Raw genomic sequence first — 12,347 nt, 5'->3', positions numbered from 1 at the left:
TACACACAGGAAAAGTGGGGACACCTTTATCAGATTGTGATGCTATAAAAATACAAAGCCATTTACAGAACCTGCAAGAAACCAAACAAATGTTATTTATTGTGCTCATCATTTTATTTTTCCCCTGATGTTCACTTATGTAACAAGGTTTTGTGCACCAAAAAAAAAAAAATCATTATTTAGTTACCTATGACCATTTTCCACGCTCTCTCTGTCTCTCTGATCCTTAGAATGAAACACTTCTTTTTTAATGCTGTGCCACTGAAGTCAGCAGGAAATCAAAATGAACTATTCTTGTTTTTTTCATGGAATATTGCAGCATTTATTATAAGTGATTTATCCGAGCACATCATTTTTATTTAAATTAATGTACCCTTGTTACCTTTAATCAAAATAACCATTGACATTTCTTCTCTTCTCTGATGACATGTTTACTGGCAAGAGGGCGGGACAACCTGTCACTCACATGAGATCGACCAATAGCAAATCATAGCCATCCAATGATCCAATCAATTCCCGATGGACAAAATCAAGTCCCGCCCCTTTTTTTTCTCGTTTGAGAAGCCGCTTCACTTGGAATTGCATCACAATAGGGAAGAAAAGTCTTCCGCAACTTCAGTTTCATGCCGAATTCAATATTATGTAAACGGTATATCTTCACACACATTATCAAATGAGACGTATAGAAATTCAATTTACAGGCTTTCTCTAACAGTAAATCACATGAAGCAAAAATATTGCTTCCTGCACTATAGAGATTTTTCCAAATCAAATACTGGCTATTTTTTAAGAAATAAAAAAATATATATACATGTCCTTCCAAGACTTCCTGTTTCAAAAGAAAATACAAAAGCCTCCAACTCACAATGGGCGGGCCACATTTCTGAACACCGTATAGGCATTGTTGACGTGTAAATGTGGGCGGTCATGCGGTAATGTATTCATAAAAATGCTCTCCATCACCAGCAACATTATTGACTCAAACTCATTCTACGGCTTGAAGCTGTAGAAAGTGTTAAATAGCATGTGGGCGGATCCTTTATCGTATGCAAAATAAAGAGTGAAAACTATTGAGTATGATGCAGTCTAGCAGGATTACTGACACACTGACCCAAATACATTTCCTGAATCCCTTTATCCTTTCAGGGAGCAATCCCTGACAGATCTTCAATTCAGGGTCATTTTCATGCCAGCAGGAAACACTTAATGCTGTAAAACAAAACTAATCCTCAATAACAAGAGCTTTCCTGCCAGGGCCAGTGAGCTTAGGACCCTAATTCTGTAAATGAAAAACACTTGCGTATAGATCTGAAGCAATTGTTGAGATTTACATGGGGCCTTTGGATACTTGCAAAGCCTTTGACATTTTCCATGTCTTCATTGCAAGATAATGATATCGGACCATCATCACAGCTGCAATACAGCAGTTGACACTGGATGGATTGATGTTAGAAATGAACAAGTGACTAAATGAGAACACGGGGAGGAAAGATCAGGGTTACCGAAATGAAAAGCCCCTCTCGCATCCTCGCATGCATTAGCAGAGAGCGTCCCTTCCTGTAGCATCTCAGCAGGAAGGGATTTGTGCGTTATAATCACGCAGCTGGCACCTGCTTTGTCATTCTCCTCTTTGCCTGGCACTACCCGTCAGTGACACCCTTGCCTTTCAGTCACAGCCGCTGCATTTCTAATCCAATCAGCATTTTAATCTGTATCGGGCAGCTATGCTTCACTGCAGGGTGCATTTGCTGCAAGACTTCCTCCTAAGGACGAGCACTTCCTGTGACAGACAGGGATCAGCACTGGGAAATATATGGACCCGAAACATTAACCATCCATTATGACAGTAAACCATGTTAGTGTACTATCAAAAAGAACCCTCAATTTCAGAACCGTGGCATAGTTGTTAGCGCACTTTTTCAAGACTCTCTGGCTATGTATATACTGCAAAGATTGTGGAGGGTTTAGGTTTGAATCCTAAAAGCAAAAAGAGTCAAAGTAAAAAAAATGAGATAAAACATATTGGTTGAACGGTTACATTTTGTGGCACTTACACAGAATAAAGTACTAGGACCAGGCATTGCATCTGGGGCGTATTGCACCAGTCATACATAAGGTACAACCTATCCTAGTAGGGCATAAATGGGTAAGATACAATTAAGGCTACAGATTATTAAATATTGGAGTGCTGCACCGCTAAACTTATTTAAAGCGTAATCCAGTGCATTAAATAAGTATTTACATAATCATCAGGGGCAATGCATGGAATAAAACGGCAGACCAATTGGATTACATCAATGAACTCATGTTTTACCTGACAGAGTTCAATTCTTTACACTTTAGACAAACAGAATATGATAATCTTGTACACTCATATACAGTTACAAAAATATATATTATGTATTAGAGATGCAACGATGTATTGGCCAACAATCGGTATCGGCCGATAAAAGCTATTATTTTCACTATCGGCCATCCATAAACAAAAACGAAAATACGAAAACAAATACTCTGATTATGTAATCCATATGGCGAGTCAGCATCGTCAACTTCATCTTTGCATCCTACACTGACTCGGAAAATAGTAGTTTATTAATAAAAATTAAAATCTCCTTGCTATTTTTTCCTGACACATTCATAATCATTACTTTTGCCGGTGCTTTGCGGCAATCTTTATGTGTGCGCTTGAGTGAGGAATAGGCTTACGCCTATGTATTAAAAGGCTCATTATGTTTTAGTAATTAGTAAATCAAATTAATATAAACGTGAGATTAGTCGACTAATGGCTTGAATGAACGACTACTAGTCGAATAGAATAATCTTTAGTCAGGCCAGGGGCAGCCCTATTTTTTTTATACAGTTACAATTTAATATACTAAGCAAGACAACTGTTTTCAACATTGAAAATAAGAAATGTTTCGTGAGGTTTCTCTGAAAGATCATGTGACACTTAAGACTGGAGTAATGACTGCTGAAAATTAAAATATACTAAAAAAGAAAATGTGGAGATTTACATTTACAACATTTGAATACTTTCAAAGCCTTTACGACATTTTCAAAGCCTTTATGACATTTTCCATGCCCTCATTTCAAGATAATGATATCTGACCATCACTATAGGTTTATGCTAGAAATGAACAAATGACTATTTTTCACAATATTTCTGTTTTAATGTATTATTGATCAAATAAATGCAACCTTGAAGAGCATACAAGACTTCTTTCAAAAAAGATTGTGGGTAACACATTATTATTCAAACTAATAAAAACAATGCAGGTCAGGATCTGTTTGACTTCAACCACCTGCAAATATGTGGGAGATAGTCTTCACTTAGAACAGCAAAAACGGATATTATGTCAGAAAGGCCTTGTTTACATCTTAAAAGCCATGTCCAGATTTACTTGTGGACGATTATATAATTGAATCAAGCAAGATACATACGGAAATGTAATAAGGCTGAATAAGCAGATACAACATACCCCAACGTTTTGTCAAACCCTCAGCGTTTACTTTTTGCATTACCATACTGAGATGCAACACAGCAAAAACTTATGCAAAAAGTCCTCTTCTTGATTGTAATGCTGCTCCACCTCCCTGCTTCTCACCATTACAGAGTCAACGAGCTATTACACCCCTGCAGCCCCTGACATCAGCGTACACTCAACACAGCATGAAAAATGGAATTATGTATAATTCTGCCTAAGAATTATAAAACGGAAATTTTAAATACTTTGAAGTAAATTAATTTAGGATTTGGCAGTGCTGGTGCCCCAGGCCAAAGAGAGCCAGATATCTGTCGCTCTCGTCTCCGTCCAGGTGAAGCCTGCCGCGGTCGGTTAGGGAATTTCTAGAACGAGGGCTCGCGTTGACAGCACGTCAGCCCAGCTGCCAGTTTTTCAGGAGGATTATTATCTCGTACCCACACTCAAGTGCTTTGCAACTAGTGACAAGGGAGAAAGAGTGTGTGGGGTGGGGGGGGGGGGGGATGGGTAGGCTAAAACGGCAGGGCAATAAAAAAGAAAAATCTTGTCTCGAGAGTGCGAAGCAGCTAAGAGCGGGACGCAGACATGAGTAGAGAAGCTTTAGCGGGATTAGGGAGCGCCAGCGCTAATTCAAAATGGTGTCGGAATGCTGCTGTTTACAGCTTTCGCTTTCAGCGGTGCTAACTCACCGTCTTTGGCAGAATTTATGGATGTTAGGCGATTATGCGTGCCACCTTCAAAAAGAAGTGTGGGGGGGGGGGGGGGATTGCCACGTTTGCTGCGATAAAAGGCATTCGCCACTTGCGGCGTGGAGAACGTTCCTGCGGTGGCTCGCCTGCGCTGCAGAGATAGACTTCTTCAGCCGCACCTGCCATCGACGGGAAACGGGTGAAGCGGGATGGATACACCACACCTCTCAGAGGTCTGTCATGAAGATACCCCCCCCCCAAAAAAAACCTCCTGCTGGGGTAACAGCAGTCTGAGCAGACATGCCAACTGCCTGCATTATCCCTCTCCCGTGGTCTGACTGTGTCACACGGCAAGTAAAGCCTGACTGCAAACACTCTGTGCGCCTTTTATTGCCAGCTTCTGATCCCTTTGGCAAACGGCGCTTCCTTGTAATGAGGTAAATATAAATACTGGGGCATCTGACACACTGGGTTGATCCTATTTGCTATTAGACAGAAGATAGCTCGTCTGTAACCTCAATGTGTGCGAGATAGCGAGTGTGTATGTGTGTGTGCACGTGTGTGTATAGATGGGAGGGGAGCTCCCAATGTAGAATGTTTATTTATGATGATCGCACAGTAATTAGCACTGGGTCGCCATTAATCCTCACAGCCTGCGTCTGCCCTTAGCCAGCGACGGAGATTGACACAACGCGGACCACCCCCTCATGCCTTGACGGAATAATTGTGGCATAAAATTAGTTAACCGCTTCCCTACCACCCATCTAAGAGACTAGGGTTGGGTACCGAAACCGGGCACCGATATGGAACCGGTACCCAAGTAACCGGTATGTAACCGGACCAAATCAAAACGCAGATTTCGGTGCCACTTAAATGCCTCAGCTGTCGGCCAGAGAAGGCAAAAAATGTGAAAAGGATTGCTTAAATTTAAAGCTGGTTTGTAGCATACCAAGAATACAGACTACTTTGCTGTTATTAGTAATATAGTGTTATTTAGTGTTAAATTATTGTATTTGGGTTAGGTGGCTAAGGTTTTATTGTGAATTTGTTATGTAAATTTGTTGTGTTTTGTATTTAGACTACTTATATTTATATATTTACCGGTACTCTAAAATTTTTATGTATTTATTTATTTTTTTCAATTAAAAAACTTTAATGTCATTCACCATCGTTTTGAGGCTTTTTTTTTTTTTTTTAAGTATCGGTTCAGGCACCGGTACCATTTTAAAAGTATCGATTTGGCACCGGTATCAAAAAAAAAAAAATAATTCAGATTTGAATTGAGAATGCCTTTTACATTCAGTTTCTGAATTTGAATTGGATTTGAAATTATGTACAGAATTGGAATGTACGGAAGTGGAGTTCAAATGAACTGAAATGCAAAGAAATGTATAACTCATTTTTAAGTAAGAAAAATAACTACAATCTAGACGGACAGACAGTCAGACAGACCAATAGATAGATATAGACAGACAGACCAATAGATAGACAGATAGACAGAAAGACAGACAGGCAGACGAATAGATAGACAGACAAACCAACAGAGAGATAGAAAACTAGACAGACCGAAAGATAGACAGACAAACCAACAGAGAGATAGACAGATAGACCAATATACCTTATTCAGAGTAGCACAATGACAGGTATGAAAGCAAGGCTGTGAGGGATAGACTTACCATATTTTCAATGTCATCTGCTATAAAAAGCTCTTAGTTCGCTTATAATTTTCCACAGCTCTTGTTGTCTGGAGTTTTTTGTCTACTGAAATTTCTTGGAACGATATTTTTGCAGGGTTTCGTCAGCAGAACAACACAGAAAATACATAAATAACAGTACAACCCACTGAAGAGATGTACGTCTATCCCTCACAGCCTCGCTTTCATTCACGTTAAAAATCAAAGATGGCGCTGCTGTGAATAAGGTCTATAGAAAGACATACAGACAGATAGAGTGGTGATGGATATAACAAGAGTCAGACAGATATCTATACAGACCAACAGATAGATAGACAGAAAGACAGACTGCAGTGGTTGAGTCACTATTTCCCAGAATGCATAGCAATATTTGAAATAAAATAAACTTTTTGTGGACCAGGGTGGAAAAACGCTTCACTTCCCAGAATGCATTACCTGAGCATGTGCTCTAACTGCTATGCCAAAGCTCCATATTCAATCAAAATCAACAGTATTCACTTTATACCTTCCCATACAAGGACTAATGTCCAGTGAAATATTCGAAACGTAGATTTAATAGAAACGGACAAAATGGAAACCGGTGCTTGGAAGTGTATTATAAATCTGTCTCCGGCTCAAAATGAAACATGAATTAAGTCTGAAAGACAGTGGAGTGTAAATCTGCTGCGTGCGAACAACGTTAACTGTACACCGTGGAACAAATCCCCTCTTTTCAGAGACACAAGCGTTAAATTATCAGCCCGGCAAAGCCACCATGGATGCCGTCCCAGTGTTAATATTTCCCTTTGCAATCCTTTGTTTTCGCATCATAATGGAGCATGTACCAAAAACATTCATCTCCATCTCCTTCCCCTGAATCACTGGACCCAAAGTGAATAAACAAAAAGGCAATTCTTCAAGCCAGTGAGTGAGCAACCCTCTTAGTACAGCTTATATGAACAAAGCAAGAAGAGAAGAGAAGCTGAACAAAGTGAGGGAGTCAAATAGAGAGGAATTATCTCTCTAAAGCTGTCAAGGTGGCTGGGTTATTCTCTTGTTCTGAATACAGCGTATGACAGAGAGAATACAAATATTGCATTTAATGGCATATTCTTTAGTCACTGAATTTAAAACGACACCACATATTATTATTAATGGAGGAACGGTCTTGCAATATGTTTTGTTCCAAACACCGTATTCAAACAAATTTGTTTGACGTTAATATGCAACAACATTATGTTTTTTTTATTGCATTCCAAGAAATAAGGTGACTCAACCATAGAAATCAACCAAATTCATTTACTGTTAATATGCAACTAGGTTAGAAAGGTTTCCTTGAGAGTCATTGTTTAAATACTGCTGTGCATTCAAATGTAAGGCTTTTTAAGACCTGCACAAATAGAATTAATACTGTAAGTCCATTCAGAACAAACCAAAAGAGTTCAATATGTATTAAAAATGGTTTATGTACCAATACATATGAATAAGAGATTGAGCGATATTATATTTTGACAATACAATAAAAATGCGTTTAAAGAAAGAGAGATGCAATGTGCATTCTGGGGAAAAAAGGTGACTCAACCACAGTAGACCAACCCTCTATGGACTCAGTGAAGCTTGGGTCGCCATTGGCGAGTAAATTAATTATTTTATTCGCCAGACTTTTTACATAGAATGCATACACAATGCAAATGGGAATTTTTTTGTATAAATATAATATAAAATATAAATTTCAAACATTATTAAAGACAAGTCTGTAATAAAATAAGAACAAACAGTCAAACTATAAGCAAAACCACAAATTAAAGCAATAGAACAAACAAAGATACAAATAGAATAAACAGTGATTTTCCGTTTTTTCAGGTAGTAGTTAGATACAGATTAGGTACAGAAATGTAATTAAGTAATCTAATGTAAAATAACACTTCATAAGATTCATCTATATTTAATTTATACAGTGAAGATTAAGTAACAAAAGTAACTCAGTCAAGAGCAGTAAGTGAGTTTTTTGATGTTTGATTAACATTAAAAACAGACAGCAGCAGGAATATTAGGCTGTTGTCACTTAAAGGCGTAATGCACAGATCCTATACTGATACTGTAACACATGCTTTGTCTTTCTTGACTGTTTACGTGAATGTCTATGTTTGCTAGGATACTCGCCAAGACGGGCATTTTGACATAACTTTGTGAGAAATTGTCCGTTCAAGCGCAAGACATGAAAGAGAACTCCATTCAGTATACAGACAGTATTGAATCAGTATTGATGCTTGAAGGATGTGCTTCTGCTGTGGTTAAAGTTTTCTATGCGCGATTTGATTTGACGGGAGTCACAAGACCGATTACTTTCTCCCGATCCAATCAAGTTGATGGATAAAATTAAAACAAGCATGAAACGACCACAAACGGAGGGAAAATAGCGGAGTAAAGATACATCACTTACGCCGCCTTCACACCGCCTTCACACTGGCAGTTGAAATCAGCTCCGATCTGGCTCCGAAACGACCGGAAGTCATTCATTTCCTATGGAGATTCGCAGACCGCATGCGAATGGGTCCGACCGAGTGCGGTGCGAAGAAAATCGTGTCCGTTGGTCATCCGGATGCGTTCAAAAAATTGAACTCTTGCGAAAAGCTACGGACGGTTCCTATCCGACAATTCCAGCGGAAGTTAGCGTTGCTATGATACTGATAAACAAACCTGAATTCTTATCGTTATAAAATCATTATTTATTTTATTAAAAGTTAAGTTGTTGTCATGTCATTTTTTTATTTTCATGATTTGCTAACATTATTAGGGCAGTTAACATAATTAAATTGTAGGCAGACATCGAACTAAATGTGATATAGTGGTATAAATTATACCACTATATCACATTTTTTAGCCGACCTGACATGTCAACGTCCTGAGCAACTTTCCTCACGCAGCAGCCTTCCTATTAATATCTCTATAACCCTCATCAGAGAGATCATACAGAACTGACAGAATCAACCTTTCTAATCTCTCCACCATTTTTGTTCTACCCGCTTCCGACGCTTTTCACTGTGTAGTACGACGTCCGTTGGAGGCGTATTGCGTATTACGGAGCTGATTTCAACTGCCAGTGTGAAGGCGACGTTACAGTTAACTTAAGTACACAATTTTTAAACTGCTACAAGTACAATTTCTGATAAAAACGACTTAATTACAGTAACGTGAGTTTTTGTAATTCGTTAGTTCACACCTCTGTAAATAAAGTAACTCAACAATGTGAAAAAATGCCTTTTTTAACGGACAACCACTTCCATACAGCACGGCCACAGTTACACGATGGGCCATTTTCCTACGGCATGTTGGTAAAGAGGGGAAAGAAGCAAATCTCACTTTTTGCCTGCTGCATGCAGTCGATAAGACCTCAGAGAGAGCGTAGGAAAAAAATGGGGGAGGGAGTGCAAGAGAGAGAAAACGAATGAGGGGGGACTGAGGAAAATCACAAATCTTGGAGAGCGACTCTGACTTCATTTGCCAATAGCTGAATGGTTTTGAGGCTTTGGCTAAAGCACTTTCTGCACCATTGCCCCTTGCCGCGCCGAGCAAGCCCTTTCCATTTAACGTAACTTTATTCGTTTTTTTACACCAATGGGGGTTAATCAAGGTGTGAACTCAGCGGATAAAGGCAGTTGGTGTTGCTGCCCATCCAAATGGAGCCAATGCACTTCAGATTCCCACTTCAGTGCTGTTTGAACCATTATGATCTCTGTCCAGTCATTTACAAAGGATAGATGGCTGAAGGTAGGGCAGTGGAAAATGGTCCTGCTTGGGCATTATCTCTCTCTGAAAGTGACTGAACGTGGCAGTAGAGGATAACCTGTGCTTTCATCCTCAAATATTATGGCGTAACTAGAATTGTGTACAAACAGACGCGTCTCATCTTCGACGACTATAGCCATGCGTGAAGCGGAAAAACTGAAAACAGCGTGCAAACAAGTTCTTAACCACCCACTGATCCTGAGTCTGCTTAAGCATACCTTTCCTTGAGGCTCCGCATCATAACTTTTACTTCTTGAAAATGTCAGAGATCAACTGTGAAAATTATATGGGAAGACCGAACTTAAAAGCCAGACATTTCAAAGCTTTTCCGAGAAATGGAATGGATGCCGTAGCATGGTATTTGATAATTTACACACTGAAACCATTAGTAAATTTAGTGAAACTGACAGGAAGACACCAACCTTCTTCTCTAGTTGTGTGATCTGTTCCTTGTAGAAAGCATCCAGCGCCTTCAGCTCCGCCTCCTTATTCTCCAGCTGTTTCCCCTGCAATGAAGTAAATGAGTTTTGTGTCATTCAATTGCTCATCTTGACCAATTCCAGCACTGTTGCAAAATTTCTTGTTTTGTAAAGAAAAGAAAGAAAAAAATTACATGTAACTTTTTTTAAATACCGGTAAATAAATATTTCGTCAACAAAAAATGTAATATAAAGCATTAAAAAGTTAATGCTTTATCAAATATAAAAAAAAAACTGCTTATAAAAATACAAAATTATTTTTAGGTTGCTCATTTTGACCAATTGCAAAAATTAAGAAGCTTATTGCAAATTTGTATTTGAATTATAAGAATTAAAAAAATAAATAATATATATATATATATTAGGGCTGTCAAATGATTAATCACGATTAATCACATCCAAAATAAAAGTTTTTTTTACATAATATATGTGGGTGCACTGTGTATAATTATTTTGTATATATATAAATACACACACATGCATGTATATTTAAGAAAAAAATATTATTTATACATAAAATATTTATATATAATATAAATTATATATAAATCTATATACAGTATATACATGAAAATATTTCTTAAATATATACAAGCATGTGTGTGTATTTATATATATAAAATAATTATACACAGTGCACCCACATTTATTATGTAAAAAAAACTTTTATTTTGGATGTGATTAATCACGATTAATCATTTGACAGCCCTAATATATATATATATATATATATATATATATATATATATATATATATATATATATATATATATATATATATATATAAAATAATAATAATAATAGAGAAAAAGCATTTAAAAATGGGCCAATGAATTTTACAATTTCTTTCAAATAATAAATAAAACACTGCTGAAAAAATATAAAAATTATTTTGGTGAAGTCTGTTAAAATGTTGGTAACTACTGGCTTGACTGAGCTAGCAAGTGGGAAAACATTATTGTTGAGCCTAGAATGCATTGATGAACTTCTTCCTTAGAAATTAATGTGAGGCCAAACAAAAAGTGACACACTCAGGGCTCAGGCCCTGTGATCTAGTTGGTGATATTAATTTACAACAAAAACATTTTAAACCATAAGGCTTTTAAGCTCAGGACATTGAAAGTACAACCGTCATCATTGGAATTTCACTATTTGTTGGCATTTCTAGAAGATTCGTCAAGGTTTTCAGATTTCTGGGCACCGGCTTAGCAAATGCTTTCGGCAACATATGTCCCGGCTGGTACAAAACTGTTGACCAAACTCAAGAGAGACCGGACGTAGGACATCGCCACAGCGCAGCTTCGCTCAAACAGCATGGAGCAAAAGCTCTTAAAACCGTTCTGCCGACTCTGCCAGAGACTTTAGGAAATGGACAGCTGGTGTAAGATTTTCAGCCCTCGAAAAAATCTTTGAGGAGGATTTACAACACGGAGGGATTCCAAAAATAAACAGAGAAAGTGAGGACGCAAGAGAACGACACACACAATTTAAAGGTGATTTCGTCTATGCTTGTGACGCTCAAACAGGTGTGCAATAACTGAATGTGATCGGTGAGGTTGGCACGGATTATGCATGCACAAAGCAGGCGGGGAGGGGGGGGATTGCCTGAGATGATATGGACCATTTATGAGCATGCAAACATCTGTGCTTTTGAAAAGCAATAGGAGTGATAACCTTACACAACATTGAGGGATGTACAAGCACAAGCATACCAAAATGAGTTCAAAGCTGCAAAAAGAACAAGTATTCTAACAATATTCGACAAGGGAGCGCAGAAAGCGACATGCTCGCACACATACGCTCATCTCCCCTGTAATTAGCATCTCTCTCATTCCGTAACTATGTACGAGGCACGGATACATTAAGCCCAGCGGGATACGGCACTCACACTGTCGTGCTTCCTCACATAGACGCACGTGCACGAGAGACGCCCCGTGGTGCTGACCGGGAGAGAGGCGCATCTACGGTAGGAGCCAGACAACAGTGCACAACAAAGCACAACCCCAAATTACGGGCACACATAATCACCCCCTTCCCTCTGTCTCCTGTCTCGAGCGAGCAGTAAATCACCTCCATCAGCATGAGCATCATATGCAATTTTCTAGCTGGGTAGCTCCGAAAACCGCCACGGCGGCCGACACGGTTTGCATGCTCACAATCAGGGCTTAATGCATGAAAACCAAAACACCATGTTTAAATGAGGAGGGAACAAGACGTGGAGAGATAGGAAGAAAG

The 12,347-nt window shown here is 38.6% G+C and overlaps 1 protein-coding gene across 2 annotated transcripts in view; it reads right to left on the bottom strand.

Annotated features, from left to right (window-relative positions):
• The window catches only part of chchd6a (coiled-coil-helix-coiled-coil-helix domain containing 6a), a 69,172-nt gene that overhangs the window by 33,991 nt on the left and 22,834 nt on the right, over positions 1 to 12,347 (bottom strand). For both annotated transcript variants that reach the window (XM_056257927.1, XM_056257928.1), the window contains one exon: positions 10,056 to 10,139. In XM_056257927.1, the coding sequence (XP_056113902.1) occupies positions 10,056 to 10,139 (84 nt within the window). The remainder of the gene's footprint in view (positions 1 to 10,055; positions 10,140 to 12,347) is intronic.

The sequence above is a fragment of the Rhinichthys klamathensis genome, unplaced genomic scaffold (assembly GCF_029890125.1).
Source record: "Rhinichthys klamathensis goyatoka isolate OS25496 unplaced genomic scaffold, OSU_Roscu_1.1 h1tg000147l_1, whole genome shotgun sequence".
Taxonomy (NCBI): Eukaryota; Metazoa; Chordata; class Actinopteri; order Cypriniformes; family Leuciscidae; genus Rhinichthys; species Rhinichthys klamathensis.
The sequence above is the reverse complement of the archived record's forward strand: the minus strand, read 5'-3'. Positions and strand labels throughout refer to the sequence as shown.